The sequence below is a fragment of the Strix aluco genome, chromosome 4 (assembly GCF_031877795.1).
Source record: "Strix aluco isolate bStrAlu1 chromosome 4, bStrAlu1.hap1, whole genome shotgun sequence".
In the NCBI taxonomy this organism is placed as follows: domain Eukaryota; kingdom Metazoa; phylum Chordata; class Aves; order Strigiformes; family Strigidae; genus Strix; species Strix aluco.
Genome location: NC_133934.1, coordinates 90,231,830 through 90,254,575, shown reverse-complemented (window position 1 = coordinate 90,254,575; position 22,746 = coordinate 90,231,830). Strand labels below are relative to the sequence as shown.

General features: G+C 39.4%; 1 protein-coding gene across 14 annotated transcripts in view; it reads right to left on the bottom strand.

Annotated features, from left to right (window-relative positions):
• The window catches only part of MGA (MAX dimerization protein MGA), a 63,729-nt gene that overhangs the window by 13,206 nt on the left and 27,777 nt on the right, over positions 1 to 22,746 (bottom strand). For 9 of the 14 annotated variants that reach the window (XM_074824157.1, XM_074824156.1, XM_074824159.1 and 6 more), the window contains 10 exons: positions 21,849 to 22,498; positions 20,832 to 21,189; positions 19,659 to 19,882; positions 18,604 to 18,744; positions 18,110 to 18,182; positions 16,190 to 16,710; positions 14,402 to 14,699; positions 12,065 to 12,694; positions 11,170 to 11,469; positions 8,041 to 9,722 (listed from right to left, as the gene is read on the bottom strand). In XM_074824157.1, the coding sequence (XP_074680258.1) occupies positions 8,041 to 9,722; positions 11,170 to 11,469; positions 12,065 to 12,694; positions 14,402 to 14,699; positions 16,190 to 16,710; positions 18,110 to 18,182; positions 18,604 to 18,744; positions 19,659 to 19,882; positions 20,832 to 21,189; positions 21,849 to 22,498 (4,877 nt within the window). Of the gene's footprint in view, positions 1 to 747; positions 4,655 to 6,746; positions 6,986 to 8,040; positions 9,723 to 11,169; positions 11,470 to 12,064; positions 12,695 to 14,401; positions 14,700 to 16,189; positions 16,711 to 18,109; positions 18,183 to 18,603; positions 18,745 to 19,658; positions 19,883 to 20,831; positions 21,190 to 21,848; positions 22,499 to 22,746 lie in introns of those variants that run through there. The other 5 variants (XR_012623253.1, XR_012623252.1, XR_012623254.1 and 2 more) reach the window with 4 other exon arrangements.

Sequence of the window (22,746 nt, the reverse complement as noted above, 5' to 3'; positions counted from 1 at the left end):
GAACAGTTTTTGTTTTGTTTTTTAAAATGAGTATCTACTTAGCAATAGAGCTCAGGCCAAAACAGTTTCACTTCAGTCTCAAAAGAGATTACATTACAACATTAAGAACCATTAAAGAATCAACATCTCCAGCTACACTGGCCAATAAACAGTGCTAAGCAGGTGGTTATTTTAACTGTCACCTCTAGGAATTCCTCCCACTAGCAACTCAGCAAAAATGAATTTTGGTAAGGGCAAAGCCCATCTCTGTCATTTACATGTTTACTATGGGTGAAATAAAAAACTTTCACAGGGCAGAGCTTTCCTGCCTCCATTTTCAAATAAGATTAAACTGCCTTTACAACCTACTACTATAGACTCTTGCTAATTAACATTTTTTGGACATGAGTTGAGATAGTTATCACCTTGGTAATGGTCTCTCATACCTAAGATAGCAACAGTCAGAACATCATACAACCAGGCTTCTTTGCATCATACAGTACACTGCTTACATGATGAAGAGTATGATTTTGGCTCTTCCAAAACGCTGCCCAATAATTATTTTAAATATTTATGATATTTTGAAGAGTACTTTTTATCCATGATTGCCTGACCAACAAAACTTGCTACCATCTGTGAAGACAGAGATAGAGAAAACTGCAGTGCTGTAGCAACTACAACAGTTAAATATCAATTTTGTGGCCATTTGTAATATGAGGTGATTCTCCACCCCACCCCCGCCCCCAACAAAACAAGCCTTATTCAACCAATTTTTTTGTATTACAGTTTTTATTGAAGTGTTTTGTATTATAATCTTTGGTTTGCTTACAAAATGAAGTACTCTTTCTTCTCCTTAAGTAAGAAAATGTAATTATACTTCCACTCTGTACTGTTTCACCCAGTTCCCTGAACTAATCCAATCTTGCCTTCCCTTCCTATTCTTCTCTCCTGTCTTTCCTTTGTTTTGTCTTTTTCTTTTCCACGAGCTGCAATCTCCTTCTTCTCTGAACTGAATACTTACCTGAAATTGATGCAAACAGTTAATCACAAAAAACGCTAAGTGCAGAACAGGGGAAAAAAAAAGCAACGTGCAATACTGGATCAGCAAGTGGCCTCCAATAAATGCTTTTCATGGTACTGATTGTTTAAAGTTATCTGCAACTCACACTGCTGTTTTAAGAAACTCTGATTAGAAAGGAGAAAATGTGGCACTTAGCTGACCACAGATTAGACTATATACAGCACTGTAACGAAAACAAACAAGAGCAGCCTAAATTACCACACAAGCATAACTAACAAGTGGTTAAGGATACACATTTCTAATCATCAGTCGTGAAGTTTATACCTGTGAAATTTGCAACTATGTTAGTTTAAAGGGACTCAATTTATAACCAGACAGTAAATCTTAGCTGATAATTTCCTTTTTGACAGAGAAACAAGATCTCTAATAACCTAATGTTTGATATAGTATTTGGCTTCTTCATACTGACTACACACAACCTTTTCTAAATGAAAAAAGGAGGAAAAACACAACTCTGAAACCCACAACTCCCAGCATGGCTATGTAAAATTCGAAGAACATAAAAATTGCTACCTTAGTTACTGACACCACAGAGTAACCACCACTGTGAATCATGCTGTCACATAAAATTATCAGTATTTTTTAAACTTTGGGTAATACATCATCTCCTATGGCTGTGTGATCAAGGCTACAGAAAACTGAAAACAGAAACAGTATTAAAAACTCAACAAGTTCGCCCTCCTTTACTGAAGGCTACACTGGGGATATAACCTTTGTAAAGCACAGCAATGCATACTTTGTAGCAACGTAGCCTTTCCTAAAGTACAGAGTGAGCGTATGCATGTGCATATATATATATATGGAAAAGGGCATATATATAGGTATAAAAAAAAGTGTGTGAATATTGTACATATATTTTAGTGTCTACATGCACACAGACACGTATGCAATACTGTCTGTAGAATCTTCCAGTCTCTTAAGAATGAAACCATGCAGCATCCTCCCCCTCCGTAAAACCACTCTCAAATCTTCCCAAGTCTTCCATCGCCTTCTGTTCACATCATGAGAGGACCTACAAAGTGTTGGTAGTATAGATTCTGTCTAGAAAGAGGTACAAACTTCTAAACTACTCAGTGGCAGAGAAACTTGCACCTCTTCATGTACTATGAAGTATTGAGATATTACTGCGGAAACTAACAAAAGTGATGCTCAGGTTATCAGCTATAGCTGCTAGATCTGAATAGAAATTCTACAAGTTGCTACGCACACTCTCATGTTACCTACTATCTCTATGCTTGTGAAAAGACATGTCTTTTGAAAGAGAAAAGCAAGGAGAGTGACCTTAGATGAGAAATTACTAGCCTTAGAGAACAATCTCTTTCTTTTTAACCCATTGTCCTAGTTTCAGCTGGAATAAAGTTTATATTTTCCTCCTAGTAGCCGGTATAGTGCTGTGTTTTTGATTTTGGATGAGAATAATGTTGATAACCAATGTTTTAGTTGTTGCTAAGCAGTGTTTATACTAAGGCGAGGACTCTTTAGTTTCTCTGCCCTGCCAGCAGAGGTTAGGAGGGGACACAGCCAGGACAGCTGACCCAAACAAGCCAAAGGGGTATTCCATGCCATATGACATCATGCCCAGTATATAAACTGGGGGAGTTTTCTGGGGGTCACCACGGCTCAGGGATTGGCTGGGTGTTGGTCAGCAGGTGGTGAGCAACTGTATTGTGCATCACTTGTTTCATATATTCTATTATTATTTTCCCTTCCTTTTCTGTCCTATTAACTGTCTTTATCTCAACCCACAAGTTTCACTTTTTTTCTCCCTGATTCTGTCCCACATCCCACTGGGGGCCAGCGGGGAGTGAGCGAGCAGCTGTGTGATGCTGAATTGCCAGCTGGGGTTAAACCACGACCCACGTGCTGACTTTAATGACACCCTTCTTCTCTGCCCAGGGCAGCAGCTCTGATCTCTGGTGAGTTCTGTATTTGGAAAGAGATAAACAAGTTATTTTGCTACTACTAACTTCAGGGGTTTCTTGCAGCTTTCCTTGAGAGCAGCTATGAATCTGTGTTATGCCATGACAGTTCTTGTTACGCATATAAAGAGCAGCATGGAGGTAAAACAAATTCCCATCTGACTTTGGAAGTATGGTACTGGCACTGGCAGGAACTTACAGAAGTATTGTTTCTCTCTGTGTATGAAAGCCCATAAAATCCTTATTTGTTCCATCTTATAAAATATTCTCCCACAAAGCAAGACTCATTAGCACTGGGACCAAGTAGAGCACAGAGAAAATGAACTGTTTTTAACAAGGAAGCAGCGCATCACTTTGAACTTGACAGGCTGGTCAGGAGCTCTATGTTACCACTGCTCCCCAGGACAGCAAGAGAATGAAAGTCAGGAGACACCAAGTCCCTGGGACCTTGCTGAGGTCCCACCAAATACTGCTTGGAGTCTAGATGCAGAACACATATGCAAGGGCTACCGAAACTGTGACCAAGCGAAGACTACATTGCGTTTCAGCGTAAGTATTTCAACAACTTCCAGATGCTGTCTGTGAACAGTAAACAGCTTTGGTTTTGCTCTATATGCTTACAGAAACTTAAGAAATCTAAGTTCTACTGTATAAGATCTCACTTGAAGAATATCACTTATGCAAACAGACAGCAATTTTTCAACAGTTCTTTCTTCCTCCTCACACGTGCTTTACCTGTTACAGACTTTGTCAAGATCGTTTTAATGAACAGGAGCAACTTTCTGGATGTATTTTTTTTTTATCATTATGGTCTCAAGACAGCAGATGCAGCCATGGTGCCTTCAAGTCAATTCTGTAGCTTTCCCACTGAAAAGCAGACACTGACCTATTTGCGCAAGGTCACAGAAAGGCACGAAAATCAAAAACACAGCCGAAGATTTCCAAATTCTCTAGAAGTCCCTAATTGCTATGCTGGGGTTCAGAGAGTGAACTAGAGGATGTACTAGAGGACTCAAGAGTGCTGAAATTCCAAGAATTCCTCAGCTGAGCAGAAGAACACAAGCTTGAATCTGAAATTCAAGTCTATTAAGTGGTAAGAGAGGAGGGAAGGGAAAACAAAAGTTGGAAGGTATCAAAATTGCACCATCTCTCCAGACACAGACCTTCTGTTGAGCTACAACAGGTGATGTAAACATGTAGCGTAACTGCTTCCACAGGCTTTTTTTAACCCTCCCCAGGGCCTGACGAAAAGCATTATAAAGCCAGAGGAAAAAAAAAAAACCTGGCTGAACAAAAGTTATTCAAACAAAGATACTATTTAAATTACAGAACTACTGAAGAGATACATGCCATTCTGTTAAAAGTATTACATGCGCAAGAGGTACAGCGCTACATAATTTCAACAGGTCACGTTTTATGACAACATAGTTGTATTTCATTATACACAGAGCACTTCTCACTCTTGTCTGCTCTCCTGGGTCATCCATAAAGCCCCCCTGATGCTGGAAGCATCTGGTATTTTCTCTAGCTTTTCCATTTTATACAGTATCATCGCCGTGATTCTACATGCAAGAGATGCATACTGTTTTTCTTCAGCGGGCAGGGCTACTCTGAACTACATCCGGGCATCACCACACTGCAGGGAAGGGGGACATGCGGGCTAGTTCAAAAGATGCTACAATCCAGAGAGTGAGAGGAAAAAAACACCAGGAAATTAACTTACTGAGAAACACTATCATGGTAAAGCTTTTGAGTGCTGACAAGTTACACCGGGCTAACCAAAGGGTTGATAGAAATTATCCAGCTAGAGCTGGGTATTATCTACATGCTATTATACTAGAAAAATGGTATTCAAAACCTGAGACATGGCATCTTTTTCATGAAAGGTGGGGGAAAAAAATAGAAGTAAAAAACTCTCTACTGCCCACCAAGAACACATCTTCAAATTTACAGATCCTGAATGTGGACATATGTAAAGCACAAAACATTACTTTTTTCATTCTTACATCTAACAACAAAGGGAAAAATGCTTCAGGATGGTAAATCTTTCCTCTCTACCTCTGACTTCCTAACAACAGGAAAAAAAATATCACAGTTGTGAAGATCATCAGAATTAAGTCCACCAGAACTCTGCCATAAGAACACCTATTCCTATGTAAGTACTGCCAACCCGTCACAGGCTGAAATTTCTGGATCTGCCTTCTATACTACGATGTCTGCAGACTTCACACATAGTCTGTACCAAAAGCTCAGAATATGCAAGAGATTGCTAATACTTAAATCATCCACAAAATATGACTTGCACTTTTTACTAACCTTACTATGTCATAGTAATTCATAACAGTTTCATGTCATTTTAATGTTCAGCTCCGAAAAAGAACGATTGAAAAACATGTTGTGACAACATTTAAAATAACTTGCCGGACACATAAGCTATGTTTAGACTAGTGAGTTAAATGGGACCATGGGGTTCTATCTGTAGCAATAAAATACTAGAACAACCCCTGACATAGCTTTGGCTTAACACCCAGCAAGTACTCATGTGAACAATTCACAGACACAGTCTGTGACTTAGTCCAGGCCAAGCAGTCACTCCCCACAGGAACTCTGTGTGCAATCATCATGCCTTGGAGATCAAGAATTTGACATCATGTCCCAGACCATCACACTTGAATTTGTTCAGCCAACAGGTCCTGATATTAATGTTTGCTTATATATTCCTGTAAGGTTTTTTTCATATCACCAAACCCACGATGATCAACCCTCCTAAGCTTCCGTTGAGGCAACTCAGGGTAGGAAATGCAAAAAAAGCAAAGATGCCATCTCAGGAAGCTTCTGTCTTTTTGTTGAGTAGAGGAGGACTCTACAAGAGTCTTGTAACCCAAGTACACAAAATTAGCACAAGGTAGGACGGCAATCTGAAGAGCATCGATATGCAAAATTAAGAGCAATGAAGTCATTACTGCAATGAGAACCAGTGTGGGGAAACGTACGAAAAAACAAAGAGTAATAGCTACTACAGGGAAGAAGCAACCATCCTGAGTCTCACTGGAGTTTTCTGGGGTTTTTCATGGCTATTTTCCAAGCAATGAAAACCAGTCCATATTCCAAACTAGTAGTGAAAGAGCTGTCATGAGTATTTCCACTAAAAAAAAGCACGAGTGGACATGTGCATACACTTTGCTTCTATGTTTCCACTAGCTTAATGAAACAGATAAATATCCTCTAGCAGCCTGTTTACATGATCTGACTTCATCCAGTCTGACAAGCAATACCAGTGCAGCCTGTCCTATAAGCACTATGCTGATAAAAGAGTACACCCCAGTGAAAAATAACAGAGACTTACATATTTAGATTTAAAACTGAATTGTCCATTAGAGACTGACATGCTAATTTAACTTGCAGGCAGCACAGATTAACAAACCAAAAACTCACCCAAATTCCAGACAGGTTTTTACAGTCCTCTGAGATCTCATTCCTCAGCTTTACTGCTCTAGAAGCAAAGCTAGCTTACTCATGTTTGTGTGAGCTTCTGGTGAAGACATACCCTTACATGGCTTACCAAACCCTATTAGTCAAAACCTGCATAGTAACTTTCTTCCAAAATAAACATTTCTTATAATGTCTAATAATTTTTTTGTTTCATTATCCTTTTGCAGGACAAAAGAAAATACATCTTTAAAACATCAACCCTGATAATGGGATACTCTGTGACCTAGACATTATATTTACTACCTGTTGGCTTACCAACAGATTCCTAAGACTACCTTGTCTGGCAAGTTTATCCGGCATCAGTCATGAATTAACCGTGGTTCTCAAAACTTCATGGTAACTCTGCTGAAGTTCCTGTATCCTTCAGTAGTTATCAAACTGTCACCATCCGACTCGAGACAGGACAGCAACAGCTCAGTTCTTGGCTTGAAAGAGCTTCCAAAAATCACATCTGCTTTCAGTTTCCTCACCTTCCTGCAGCTGAGATGCTACCATCTTGCCTAAGAATAGTGAGCTGGAATATGAATCGATCAGTCAGTTTTTCTGGAGGTTAGATTCTCTAAAAGCCAGAGTTACTGACTTAATTGAGTTACTCTGGATATGGTTAGAAGAAAAAGTCGTCTAATTTGGTTTTCAACTGCAAGATGACTACATTAACACAAAAGTGCTTGAAGAACTATATACTTTCAAATTCCTGAAGAACTAACATAATCTCCTATTTTTAATTTGTTTGTTCTTCAATTCTTCTCCAGTTTAACCTTTCTCTTTTCATTTTATCTCATCCCAAGAAAAGGCTACCTTATTTCTTATGTCCGTTTGACTGACAAAACCACAACTTCATAAATTTTAACTAAAACCACACTGTTTCTTAAGTCACATACTGATATATAAAAAGTACATCAAGAAGTTATATGTGAGATTGTTTTCTTTTATTTTTTGGGTGAAATTTGATGGAAATTCTATGAACGTTAAAATTTAAACATATCTTAACTACACTAACCACAATGTTTTACCTTTATGCTGTGACTTCTGGAGCAATTTGTTTTCTATTGAATATGGAATGACAGCTTTCACACAATACTTAAACGTATTACTAAATTTCAAGGGGAATTTAAGGAAAGATTCAAACATTCCTTCCAGACGTAAATGTTAACTAAGGGTTACAAAAATTAAGTAGGAGACAGCTTAAAATAACAGAAATACGAGATTGGCTACTACATTTTAGGATTAAGTCATATTACAAAGAACCAAGTTGCTTAAGTAAATACTGAAGGAAGACAACATGCAGTGGTTCTAACACAGTTTGCTCACATAACTCCTGTTATCTGAAAAGTGGACAATTTCTAAAAGGCCACTACAATGATACCTATAAAAAAGCATGCAGCTAAGAAGATATAAAAGACATTTCCACGGGGAACCCTGATCTAGACTTTCTATAGAAACTGAAGTTCAGAATACAAACATCATACTGCGTCTTTCAAATCCATGGGTTGTGACATGTTATTTGATCAATTTATTAAAAAAAAAAAAAAAAAAAAAAAATCGCTTCATAAATAGTTAAATGCTTACCACTTTTTCAATATCTACTTCCTCTTCACTTGGGAAGTCAGAAGCACAATCTAGCATCTCATCAGCGGAATCATCAGTTTTTTCATCCTCTTCATCCTCATCCTCATCATCGTCCTCTTCTTCCTCTTCTGTATCATCAGCAGTTATATCAACAGTGGGCATGTAACCTGTTTTGTGATGCCCGGGTTCCTGTGCCCTCTGTTCTGGTGTCGGGAAGTCACTTTCCTCAGATGTATCAGCTCTGTTATCCGCCTCACTTTTATTTTCTAAAGTGGGTACAATGCTAGATATTTTGCTCCAAGAACTGTTGACATGTGTTACAATATCATGACCAGTTTTAATTTCTTCCTGAGAATCAAAAGCATCTTGTTCTTTGTTGTTACTGCCTTCCTGCCTAGCTACGTTTTCTTTGCTTTCCTCGTTATTGACTGTATGCTCTTCTCCCGAACCATTATCCTGCTCTTTCGCAGAACTGATTTCAGACTTACTTCCTTCTTCCTCTCTTTCTGATTTCACAGAACCCTCGTACTCCCTCCTTTCCATATCTGGCTGCTCGGCATCACCCTGGTGGTGGTGTTCATTCTGAGATAGTTCAGTCCCTCTCTTTTCCTTCTCGTTCTCCAGCTGTCTATCTTGCTCTTGTTGATGCTGTGGCTGCCCAGAACTTGCCTTGTTGTCCTCCTTCATCTGTGTCTGTGCATCTCCTTCGTGCTCTTTTACTGGTTTCTCTTCCTTCTCGTGGTTCTTCAACTGTGCAGTCTCCCGATTCTCGAGACTCTGTGGATATGCATTATCCAGAGGAGCAATCAGAGACTGATCTGATGACCCACAAACAGTTTCAGAGTTAGCTGAAACAGCCTCCACTACAGCTTCAGAACCAAGAGAATCCTCTTTCTCCTCAGAAGTCCCTTTTTCTTCCTCATCATTTGGCTTCTCACTGATATATGAATGATCAGATGATATCACATCTGTGGAAACATCATGCTGAGAAGAAGAGCTATCATCACAAGAACTCTCTAGCACCTTTGAGTCCTTCTCCACCATCTCTAATGTAGTAGAATTTCTATCAGGTGCAATCATGCCAGATGCTGATGCTTCAACATTATTTGACTGGTTAACCAACAATTCGTTTTCTTCTTGTTTCCTATCTGATACTGTAACCTCAGACTCTGTAATTTCAGTGTCATCTGAGCATGAAGCCTTCCCATTCTCCTTCTGCTGAGCAGCACCCAAGTCCTCTTTCTTGCATATTTTCCTGTAATCCTTCTTCATCTGAAGAGATGCAAAATGGTGAAGAATGGAGTTTGGCACCGTCTTCTGCCCTGGGAGCTGCAGTAAAGCAAAACTACCGGACTGTAAAGGTATGAGATTAGCAGTGGTAGCTGGCAGACCACCGGAGCTGCAGGTTATTTTAGACTCGGAGGCCGTTTGATTTGTCACACTGCTAGCTGCAGGAGGAGAGATCCTCAAAGTCAGAGTGCCTGCCTGCGACACAAAACTCGCTACTGAAGGAAGAATAGAAGATGCTTGAGTGGTTAGGGTAGATGTAGGGGATAACTTGGGTACTGCAGTTTGTACAGCTGAATTTGTGGCAGGAGAAGTGGAAGACACAGAAGAAGTGGGAGACACGGGTGACTCGGGAGGCTTAGAAGGTGCAGGCAAGCGGATTCCTACAATAGATCCTGTGAAGAAAACAAAACATCAACTAATACTTCCTCAAAGCACTTTTCAGTTTTAGTATTTCATGCTGTACTAGAAGTAGCCAGCATTCTCAAGGATCACAGTGTATTCATGTATCTGACCACAAGTTCTCAGTGAAAGAGGTGGTGCTGCACAAAGACATACAAACTGTTGAATTTTTATATGGAACACCCCAATAAAATAGATGAGGTGGCTACTCTAAAACTAACCAGTTTAATGGTAAGTTCTAGCATAAAGCTTTTTAATCAAAACCAGCACTGCATTTAGAGCCATCTGCATTTTACTTTCCCATTTATTGGAAAACAGGAAAATTGGGATTTTGGAAAAAAAAAAAAATTATTTAAAAATCCTCTTCCCCCTCAGAAAAAGACTTCCACAGAAAAAAAAACATGACAGAATTACTCAATTATACCACAATCTTCTTCATGTTAACAATTCTGCGGTGTTTCAGAACTCCATGAAACATGGAGGAAAAACACCACTACTATCAACTAGTTTCTCTTGGACAGCAAAAGCCCCAAAGCAGAAAGGAATTCGATCAACTTTTTGACTGAATCTTTACTACATCCCATGCTCAAATCATAACTAAGGCATGAGATTATTTTCTCTCCTCCCCACATTTTGTCATCTACTGTGCTTGCTCTTGCCTCTCTCTTTTCAACACCACTCTGCCTCCCTCTCCTCAAGATGCTTCTTTATAAAGGGAGAAGAAAAAAATCCTACTGGAGAGTCAAACATGCATTTAAAATTATTTAGTTTATAAACATGGGTGGGTTTTTTTAAAAAATGTACAATGGTATGCTCAACAAAGATCCTTCCTATTTCCCATCAGATACCTGTCATTTCTAACTCTTCTAACCCTGTCTTCAACTATGCACTAGAGAAGGAACAGCTGAAAAAACTTATTTTTCTTCTCACATTCTAAGGAGGAAAAAACCCAGCAATTTCACACTGTAGTGTAACATTTGATCTGAGTATCTGCTGTAAGAGCACTAACAAATCTGCAAACCAAACAAAACCAAAGCAGCACATCCAATGAGACACAGATAACAGCTCATTCTTTCTAAGAGAATCTCCAACAAGAATTATTTTTGAATCGTCACATCAACAGAATTTCTTTTAAGTTATGACAATACAATGGACACGGCTCCACTGCCACACACACTGAGGCCCTTTTACTTGCTGCACAGAACTCCCACATTGGGGAGACTTAGCTATTAACTGCACTTTCTGTATTTTAAACATGTGGTATTTAAGTTTTATTACATCTGAATAACCATACTATGTTCTTCAACTACTCACAAAGAACCAAATTAGACTGTTCAATTACTTCCAGCACAGGAAAGGAGCATCACAGAGACATTTATTACATTGTTAATTTCTGGGTAACACATTGGTCAGTAAGTCAAGAAACACAGGACTTTGTACCTGGATTGCGGAACATCACTGGCTGCACACTGGGCTGCGCACCTGCAGCTCGAACCTGGTGCAGAGGGACAAGCTGAATGATCTGCCCATTAGGATGTCTGAAGAGGTTCACAGCACCAGGGCTCCTGAGGGGCTGAAGAACCATCCTCTGCCTCTGAGCAAGCTGCGTGTTGTTCAGCGGTCGCAAAGCAGGAGATGTCTGATGCACTGGAATCAGCAGCAATCGAGGTCCTATACGTTTCTCTGTTCCAGGAGACATCTTCTGGGGAGTCTTACTTATAGCTTGTGGAGTAGCATCTTCTGAAACATTTAAAAAGTTACATAAAATCAGCTTAAGAGAACAGCCTACAAATCAGGCTTTCCTTATCCATAATGAAAACAAGCACAAATATTTTGGAAACAACTGGATCTCTTAAAACTTGTTCGAAAGCCTCTCTTTTTATTTATGGAACACACATAGAACCAACCAGGCCAGAACAGTGTTTTTCATGCAGTTCATCGACATTTCTCAACCATGATTCAGAAGACTTCCATGTTAACGACAAGAGAGTCATTCCATACCTACTTCTTGGACTCTATGCCAACCATGAAATTCTAGCAGTCATAATTGTGCTATACTTTTCTATGGGCCAAGAAACTATTTGAGACTTCCAGGTCATTTCACAGCAGTCACTGACCAGATAGCTACATTTTTTTCCTCCTCTACTGGCTCAGGCTGGAATAAAACAACCATTTTAAGAGATTACATTTCTTATCCTATTTGGGAAAGAAGGGTGAGGCAAGTGAATCTATATTTAAATTGGGTTCTACAGTTGCAGACTGTGTTCCAGCTACGAAGGAGGCAGAACAAAAAAGGATGTGTTTGCAGTAACAGCCCAAAGCACCTAAGCCTTACCTCTTTGTTGATTCAGTGAAGGACTGGAATTAACTCCTGACAGTATAATCGGAACAGAGCCAGCAGTTGGTGTGGTCACCACAGATGTAGCTGCTGCAGCTGTTGTTAGTACAACTGTAGAAGTGGATGTTGTGACAACAGGACAAGTAACAGTTGGTGTTGTTACTACAGTTTTAGGGAGTGACGTGGTTGCTACTGGTGCAACAATCCCTGTTGCTTGTGTTATGGTCACAGTGGCAGTAGGAGTGGTGGATGAGGGAGCAGTACAGGTGTTGATTCCAGGTGTTGCAGGAGCAGCTGTGACTGTAACTGCAGGAGGAGAGCAGGTAGGTTCATCAGCTCTTGTCTGGCCAGGAGCGGTCACAGCAGACGCTGCCACACTGGTAACTTCCACAGTAACTGGAGAAGTGGTGGTGGCTGTAGTGACCCCAGGAGAGACTGTGCATTGAGCTGGAGATGGCCCTGAAGGAACCACGGGAGCAACAACCATTATTGGCGTAGGCTTGATACTGAACTTCTGCGGGCTTGACAGAGGCTGCCGCGTGCTCACTCCAGGAATCTTCTGCTGTAGAGCTCCGGCTTTGTTCATCACAAACTGTGTGAACACACCACCAGGTGAGGGGCGGACAGCTGCAAATAAAAACTTGCAGGTCAAAATTTTAATAGATTTCCTCTTTGCCTTTCATGAGGTGCTACAACTGTAATTTCAGCATGAAGTTGAGCCTCCATTTTCTTTGTACCTTGTAATTAAAGTGAAACCTTTACGGCAGTCCTGAATACGCCTTACATATTAGCAATTTGTCTGCTTTATTCCACTTCTATAGCTTTTTGTTGCATTTCTTCCTGGCCACACAAAAGAATCAGGTCTTGAGAGGTTGTTCTTTATCATGAAACTATGAACAGACAATTCTAATTACAGTACAGGAAAACAAACACCTAAGTGAAATAATGGGCACAAACTATTTTTCTAAACCTCAAATTCTTCCTGTAACAGCTTGTGTGATCTTCCTCTTTTCACTGCTTCTTGGTTTTCACCCCCCTTCTACCGTATCCACACCTTACAGAGCCATGGGGGAAAGGGGCAGGAGGGAGATAAGAGTTTGCCATGTCCTCTTCTCATTGCAGTGATATTTGTGCAACTGAGGACTGGATGGGACAAATCTAACCAACAGGAAGTAATCACTAATGGGAAGATCCTCTCCCTCTCCCTTGCTCTCCAAGGGATCAGAATACTGCACCTACATCACTCCAGATGCCTACAGATGAGTACAACAGCATAGATTACGGAGCAAACCCAACTTAAATATTGTAGTTATTTATGCATCTAGCATTTTTAACCCAAAATATGCCAGAACACTGAAATCATATACGCAACGATCAGTTCAATGAAATGCAGTCAGCTCTTTAACATCGCATAAATGCACAAAACAAGAAGTTTTATTACAAGACATGAAAAACGACACACCCATTTACATGGCAATGAAAATTTAGGCAGAAAGAAACAAAACAAACAATCAGAAATTAAAGTTTTGCCAGGACACAGGTAACATCCTTTTCTCTTGCGAAGCTTCTTCAGATCTTTAATAAATGTGTGGGCTATGTGGATGGGCACTAAATTTTTTTTTTTTTTAAACTCATGCAAAATGTAATAGTTAAAGCAACTTCCTCTCTTGCCATGCTGGGATAACCATTTCAGTACCAACTCAGACATAAGTACCACATGCTTCTTCTGATACTCTTTTTTTTTCCACTCAAAGTGCTGACTAAGTCCAACCCTGTTTAGCTTGTGAAATCCAATGAGATTACAGGCTGGTGTGGTTATTGGCTGCACACCTGTTGTTTCGCTAATCCAGATTTGGACCATCTTGTCTTTCACTGCTGCTTCACACATCTTTGGTGGTCACAAGAATTCCAATTTTAAGTGCAACATCATCAGAAAAACTAACAGCGAAGAATCACAGATTAGAGTGATCCTTTACTCATTTTAAGTTAAACTGATGTTTGATGAAAAGCAGTTAAAAAATCATAGTAAAGAAACTCTCAAAACAAAAATCCAAGCTTAACATTCAGCATGTCTCCATCCACTCTTCCTTGTCTCTTGAAAATATGCTCTAGTAGCATTAATAAAATAACTAACAGTCAACATCTGTAATCTTATTCTGACGTCAAACCAAAACTTTCTGCTTTAAAGAGGTTATTTATTGCAGAGGCAGTTTAGGTAGGCAATGCGGCCAGAGGCAGCATGCACTGTTGCACAGAAATCAACAGCAATGCTGTACACTCACTTTTTACTTCAGCTTCACGCAATTTAAAACACAGTAATAAGTTCCAACCTACCTATCTGTCTCTGTGCTGGGACATGGGTTTTCAGAGTCGTCACAGTGGGGGTTGAAGTAGTGCTGGTGGAAGATGTAGTTTTGGGAGTTGATGTTGTGGGCACCTGGACTGATGGTGTCCCAGAAGCAGCTGCTGCAGCTTTGGATGCTACCTTGGAGATCACAGTACTGAGGGTTGAGATATCAAGTACTGTGGGTCGCAGCCTGCCTGTGATATAAGCTGCTAGCCGATTGGCGGGATGTAATGCCCCCATCTGTCCCAAAAGCAGTTTGGCCTGAGGATACCTTTTATCATTAACCTGAAAAAAGTGGAAAAGGGAAATTTTGTGAAAAGAATGCTAATTCACCACCTCTGGAGAGGCGTTTCATTCCATGGGACTTCAAAGTGTGCTTTTCCAAAAACCACTGCAACTCAGAATGGGAATTTCTACTTTCCTTACTGCCCAGGAGAACTTCAAACAACTCTGTTATATCTTTATAATACAGATTTTAGATGCTACTCAGACTCTCACATAGCACCAGAGTCCAGAGGAGCACGTGAAATCACTGACATTAGATAGAGTGAAGCTAGCATTTATTTTTCCTGTACCTTACTTATGCTAGTCCTGAATAAAAATGGGTTCCCAAATTTGAGGACAATTTTTGATAAAATTTTCAAACCTAATTAACACCTAGCATCAGAAGAAACAGAAGAAAGAATACTTAAGTCATATACACTGGGACAAAACTCTAAAGAGCTTGTAAAAGCTTTATCGGCTCTTCTCCATACTGTCATTTGAGAGTGTAATTAAAGTACGATGAGTTGACTAACTTCAAATTCAGAGTTGCAGTGATAACTGACTGCATGGGAGAGAAAAAACTAGACATCCTTCTGAATGTCAGGCTTTATACCTAGTGATCAATGGGAAGTTTTGGTAGTGTTGCACTATACTTTCAGGTTGTTTGGTAATACCTTCTAAAAGCCAAATACATTTAACACACCACTAAAGTCTTTACTCTTTTTACTGATCAACTTTTATCAAAAGTAATCTCCCCCTACATTTTTTCTCTCCACTAGCTTCTCTTTCTCAGGGTGCCATATCTGCAAAGTGTCATGAAAATGAATTTTACTCTTATTTTCTAATTCATATGCCTTCCCTGAAAGTGGTATTACTATAATGACAAATACCTTTGACTGAAAAAGATCTTTATCCTAGCCCTACAGTTCCTACCACCAATTCATAACACCAAGTTGGCAGCATGAAACTACAGGGAAAGGACTGACTTTGAATTTAGGATTATGAAGTCTCTTGATGAACAACATATATTCTGCAAAGAGGACACAGGCTATTAGTGATGATTCACAGTAAGCTGTAGCAAAAAGCAGTTTAATGTTTACAGTTTCATTTTAAAGTTTTGTCCCAGTGTACAATTCCTCAGAAAAATATTCTTTTTGTGGCCTCTAAGAGCCATTCATTTGGAAGCATAACCTGTCAAATGCATCTGCAGGGAGTTTTCCAAAGCACCAAAAATCTTGGGAAAAATTCTGTACTTGGGCCACCAAGACCCAAATGGCCAAAAGGTCAAGCTAAACCATCGGATTTCAGACTTCCAATCAGATTTCCTGTTATTGAGTCAATCCTGAAAGGGACAAGCTTATGGAGAGGCAGGAACGTCACCAGATACTAAGAATCCTTGTCTGGACAGGCAAAAGACTATGTAGACAAATTAAAGAGTGTTTTCCCCTTCAAGTTCTGGGATACTGGATGAAATGGAATCTAATCTCCACAGTAAAGGCAGAGGGACCCACCTGAATCAAGCCTGAGGGGCTCATATTAGCTTTGCGATTGTAGACGACCAGCTTTCCTGCAGGAGAAACCCCTGCATAAAAAGGCAAGCCTTTGCCCCCATGCAACTTCTCCTGCAGTTTGTCCAATGTGTCTGCCCGCAAGAACTTTAGATTTTCTGGCTTTTTGCGTGACGACACTCTGCTATCAGGAGTCTCCAAGACAGGTATCTCGGGCTTCTCGTCCTTGTCCTGGTAGGACGGCACTGAAATTTTCATTCTGGAGGAGTAGACAGGAGGGTGGTTCTCATCCTGGGCCTTGTATTCCGAAGCCAATTCAATAATGAAGCTACCCACTTTGAGGCACTGTGGCGCGTTACTGCTGATATGCTGTGGTAAGATGGTCAAGATCTTATTGTGATCTTCCTCCAAGTTGCGGTCAGAGATAATCTCGATAAGTTTGGCTGGTCCACCTGGAGTGGTGTGATGAACGTAGGAGGTGGAGGAAGAGTCCCCCTCACTACGGGGAGACCACCAGCTTTTCTCTGAGAAAGAATTGAAATAGGTTTCTGCAATACTATGGCATTTTTATCACCTGGATATTCAAACAATTTTATTCTGCCCACACCTCCACCCCTGTCTTAGCTGCAGGGCAACAAGTAAAAGAACTGCTCAAAGCATCATTTCCCCTCGCAGAGCTTCACAAGCAAGCAAAAACTCACTGCAAAACTAACGTGACTATTTCTCACAGTTCATTCCCTGCAGCCATACCATCTCAGGTTGTATCCCATTGCATCACAAGCTAAACAAAGCTGGGTTGTTTTCAGTACATGGATGAAAGATCTCCAAGCAACACCAACATGCAGTAGAAAGCATCGCTGGTTATTCAAGAGATGGCACTTTTCTCTTGGAGTCAGAAAAGGACCAGTGTCCTCTAATGGCATGAGGGGCAAACATGTCGCTAGCAGAACTGTCTTTTGCAGAAGGTGTGTAACAGAAGCATGACCTTTTGTTGTCATTAGAGATCCAATGTCACTTTTTGCAAAACTGTAAGGATGTTGAGCCCTGTGTCCTGGCCATTTTAATTTCACCTACCAATTCACCAGCATTTTCAACTAGTTGTATTATTTTTCCATTCCCATCCTTAAATGTAGAGTGCGCTGTTGTAAACATTAAACAGTGAAAAAATTCAGCTCAAAAAGGCAGCTATATTTCATTAGTGGATGACACAATGCCTCTAGTATGTCTCATTTTAAAGTTTGCAACATGATTTGGGCCACTTCAGACTGAAGGAGAACACAGATGTCTAGCTTGCTTCTTTGTGAACTAGAAACTCAAAGTCAGTGTATAAAATGTAGCAAAACTTCAACCTTTCAACTTGAACTAAAAGAATTCAACATCAAACAACTCCAAATAAAGTATAGACGCTTCCTCATCCCATACAGTTCTAAGTGGAGAACATGAGGATCCCATCCTCACAGTATCACTTGGACATTTATTAATTCTTCAGTAACTACAAAGTAATAATAAGGAGAAAAAAAAAAAAAGTGAAAAAACCCAAAAAACCCCACAAACCAAAACCAGTCATCTCCATTCCTTCCCAAGTATCTAATTATCACTCTTGAAGATGTCTGCTGTGCAGTATTATCTTTTGTTACTAAACAAACTACTGTAATACTGGTCATTTTAGCCTTAGAATAACAGCAAGTACTGGATATTTAGTTTGCTGTATCTCCCGCATGACACACACACAACTGCTTAAGAAAACAGGAAACTGTAAGCACATCATAAGATTTTTATTGACAACCATAATAACTCCCCCAGCAAATGGACTTTTGTTTCATCAATAGCTACAACTTTTTAAAAAAATAAAACCAACACAAAAACCCCACAAAAATGGGGAACTACCAAGAGGTCGAATTACACTCAATACTCAGCTCTTACCTCCTGATTTATCAGTGTCTTTGTCTACCTCACAGGTTGCTTTCTCAGGAGACTGAAGGTCTGCTTTTTCTTCCTGCAGGAACAAAGAAATCCAAGAAAAATTTTCATCCTGTGTATCTCTCTTCCACGGTAAAAATCACATCACAAACTACTTCATCATACTGTCACCCTGAATCATAAACATATGCTAACTTCGACAATGTTACAATTTTCATCTTACAACAGCTCTTTTAACAATGAACATTTAAGCCTTACATGATAGTGCACTCGGCAGCCAAGAATTTCCACGGACAAGACATTTTCTATCACAGTAACAGGATAAGTTTACCAGCACTGCTAGGTGATTTAGGCTTCAGACTCCACAGCCCTATCACCATCAAGTGTAAGTCAAACCCTCATGTTGTGTAGGAGTTTATGGGAAAAAGAATTACTTCACCATTTTCAGTATTTCTGCCCGTTCTATGATACATGCTAGTTGCAGTGTGACTTCTTACCTTTACACTAGAACTCTGTGAATCACTTTTGTCTTTTTGTTGCTTTTTCTCCTCTCTCTTGCGTTCATATGGTCGGACCCTTGCACAAGTCATCATACTTTCAAAGTACAAGTAGACAGGATCCTTGTCCTCCTCTCGAATCTACAAAAAAGAAAACAAACCACAAAACAAAACCTCTCCATTCCAGATGCATGTTAAGATTAATGAGACAGTTTTGTTTTCTAACAACACTTCAACGTTAATGCTTCAATAGTAAATGTCAAAATAAAGGTCTAGCATTTAAAGCTGAACCTGCCCTCTTAGTATCACACAGCCCAGTCTACATCTTGCTTCCAAATTACTTGGGGAGGGGGATGGAACACCACCACCAGCCCCCAAACCCCAAACCCATTGAGATACTCTAACTGGGGAAACAAGTCCTAAGTGTCATGCATGGTTTAACATTATCTGGTATACATTAAGTAGCAGCTCTGGTATGTTTGTTCTTCAGACATAACTAGACTTAATTCTGCTGCAGTTCTTCCTCTACTGCTGTTGTTGCTTTTGTTAGATACTAAGGTGAGGGAGAGGCAAATGCAGATTCTTCCAATACGGGCAGTGTGAGACCTCAGAAAAGAACAACAACAAAAAAAGACTCTAGAACTACATTGTACACTGTGTGACTGTATCCTCTTTTTTTTTTTTTTTTTGCAAGTAATTCATTACTTCGATAGGCTACATTATGCAGCTAATAACTTCTGCAAACATTACAGGACCAGCATACACTTTGCCAGAAATAGCATGTATTGTTGCATTTTTTAAATGAAGCTATTAGTGAATCATAATCACCTTTCACCATCTGCATATTGCTACAATAAATTATCAACAGAAGACGGACATAGTTAAAGATTTATATACAGTCAATTCACCCTAGCTTATCAACATATCTACAGGCAGTCAATCTTAGGCTTTCATCTCAAATTGCATCTAAAATGGCCTAGCACAGAAGCTTTTGGCAGTGTTTGTTTTAATTTTCAATACAAAGAAAAATAAACGCATCTTTTTTCCATTCTTACCACTGGATTAGGTTTAGGAGTATACACTCTGCCTGGTTTCACTCCACTGGAAGATCTATGCTTACTAGGAAGCACGACTTCTGGGTTGGGCAGTAGTGAAGATTTAACTGGTTCAATAACAGATGGTGTTGGGATGTAAATTGGCTCTGGATCTATTTCACCTTCTACTTTCACCCACAATGGACAGTTCCTAACAGGCTGTTCCGGCTCCGAGTCGCAGATAGCTGAAAAAAAGAAGAAAAACAAAAACAGCTTATAGATGAAACACCATCTAACACAGCAGTTACAGAATTTTCTGTTTGAGCCTGAGGTCTAGCCATGCAGCAATCACTAGTTTATACTACCAGAAAATACTGCTGGTTGTTTTTCTTGTTTGAAATTCTAGCCAGAAGTGACTGGGATTTGTCCACAAGAGGAAATGAAAATAAAAATTATTCTACACTAATCATTGTTTTTCACTTGTACTGTGATAGCAGATACAGAAAAACACTGAAGAATTAATGATCATCATTGATGCTTTATACTTAAAAATTACAAAACTCCCCCCAAAAAACCAGACTTTATACCACATCTGTATGGAAGAATTCATTTATTCCAGTGGAACACCAGAAAACACTATGTTTGTTTTTAGCTATTGCTAGAAGTACTAACTAGCAAGAAACTGAAAGTGTAAATTCAAAGTCAATCTCTAGCAATTTGGTTTTCTGTACACACCTTAGATCAAATCTGAAACTACCATAAACCACTATATTTTCACTGAAGTCAGTGAACTATGCAGCTATACACAGCAACTGAAAATACAGCTCTAGATACTCACTTGATAAGAGGGAAAGAAAACAGCACTGTAACAGTGAAGATTACCAACAGGGACAGCAGTAATTATCTTGTATCCTTATTCTTGAAGAGTTGGGGAAGAGTTTAAATTATCAGAAAGAAACTCCAGCTATTTGATCACAATAAACAACTAAGTAGTGCCCAAAATGCTGATCAGATAATTAAGTTTTAAAAAAGGTAAAAGGTGTTATTCTAGTCAGCTATATGAAACCTCTTGGAATTCACTCCCAATTTCTGGATTTAGAAATGGCATCACTACTACATCCTAACAAAAATGTCCACCAAGATAGGTGCTTTCTGCAAAGCTGTAAGTAATCACTTTTGCCCAGCAATACTCACTGTATTCCACCCTTTTTCTCTTCTTCTTATCTTTCTGCTTCAGCTCATCTTCCTCCCCATCACCCTCTTCTTCCACATCTTCACCCTCTTGCTGTTCTTCCTGTGTTCCATAGGACACAAGATTTCCACGCGCACCCTTTTTCATTATTTTCTTATGTTTTGATGCTCCCTTCACCAGCAACACTCTTCTCTTCAAGCAAGTACAACCAAACATACAGTCTGGCCTGCGGCAGTGGGTAGGCTGACGCTTCTCCAGTGCCAGACTGGCACATATGCAACCCAGTCGACAGAAATCATTATTGCAAGGAGGTGCTCGTCGTCTTATTATTTTGTGGATAGGTTTGGTTTTGAGAGAAGCCTAAGAAAAGTTTTAAAGAAGAATACACTTAAAATTTTAGTACGAGGAAATTTTAGTAAAATTACATCAAGTATATGCAAAATTGCTATTCGAAGTTCATTTAAAATAACCCCTCCTGGTTTACATAATAACCCCCTACATGGTTTACATATGAAAATTTGTCATCTATACTGAAAAAAACCCAACCAGAACACAGGAAAGTTTGCATTTGAAGTCTTTTGAGAGGTGATTTGAGACAGCTAAACCATCTTGGCAATAAGTAGGATGTGAAGAAAGCAAAAGAGGTTATCATGTGACAACCAAGTTACATGACCAGGATTTTTTTTGCAGTTCCACCAAAAAAAAGGTAACAGATAGTAGGGAAATGCAGTTACTGAATAGCAATTGTATCAACCAGAATTTTTAATGGTGAAAATTAGAGAACTCAAATTAGTAATGATTCACATCAACATGCTATTATCACAATTAGTTTTTTCACGTACTGCTAAGTCAGCACTTCTCAACTTTCACTGCAAAGACTACACCACAAAGGAACATTGTGCTTTGTCAAGCTCCTCAGCAGCTTCAGTCTTGTTTTCTGCATCTATATGCAACACCAGCAAGTGTACAGAGTTGGAAAAGCAACAGTACAGAAAGGAAAGGAACTATTACAGATCTACCTGAGCTGTAAGCAGGGTTGCCAGAGAGATGTCTGCTCGTTCTTCTGTAATATAGGTCCGTGGTTTGCCATCCCAGAGAGCACAGTCTTCCAAGTCCATTAACTTCACTTGAGATTTAGACAAACCTGGTGGACGAGCTCCTTGTTGCTGTTGCGGTGCTTGGTGCAAACTAATCTGTTTTGGAAGTATGTTTTCATCCAGAGCTGGCACCAGGAAACTATCCGCTTGGTTATTCAAACTGTTATTTGAGACAGACTTAGCAGCCTTTTCCCCTGACGCTGAAGAGTTCTGTTTCTGCTTTGTAGAAAAAGGTGAAGGCAGTATAGGCTTGTAAGATGATTTTACTCTACTGTTTGTAGATGTTTGTCTGGCTTGAGCCTTTGTCTTCCTGGAGGTAGATGACAGAGGAACAGGCTTGAACGTATAAGACGTTGATGGAATTATGGTGGACTGCTTCTTTAAAACACTGTCAAGTGTTCGCACATAGCTAGTGCTCTTAGTGGGAAGTTGATACACCACAGGAGAAGTTGGAGTGTTAGAAGAGAATCCCATACTTGTTTCCATCAATTTCCCTTCATTTTCCAGGTACTCATCCAGCTTGTCACTGCAGAAAGCTGAGCGATTCTTCAGGGAACCTTCTGAACTGCCACCTAAATAAATAAAAAGCACTTTAACTAGCTCTTAGGAAAACATACTGACAAATCTTACATTAATTACACCATATAGAAGAGGTAAATAACTTCTTTTAAATATATATAATTCTTTTTTATTTTTTATTTTATTTTATTATTTTACTTTTTTTACTATTTTACTTATTTTACTATTATTTTATTTTACTATTTTATTTATATATATTAAAAATATATACAATTCTTTTTGAAGAGTACAACACAGGCAC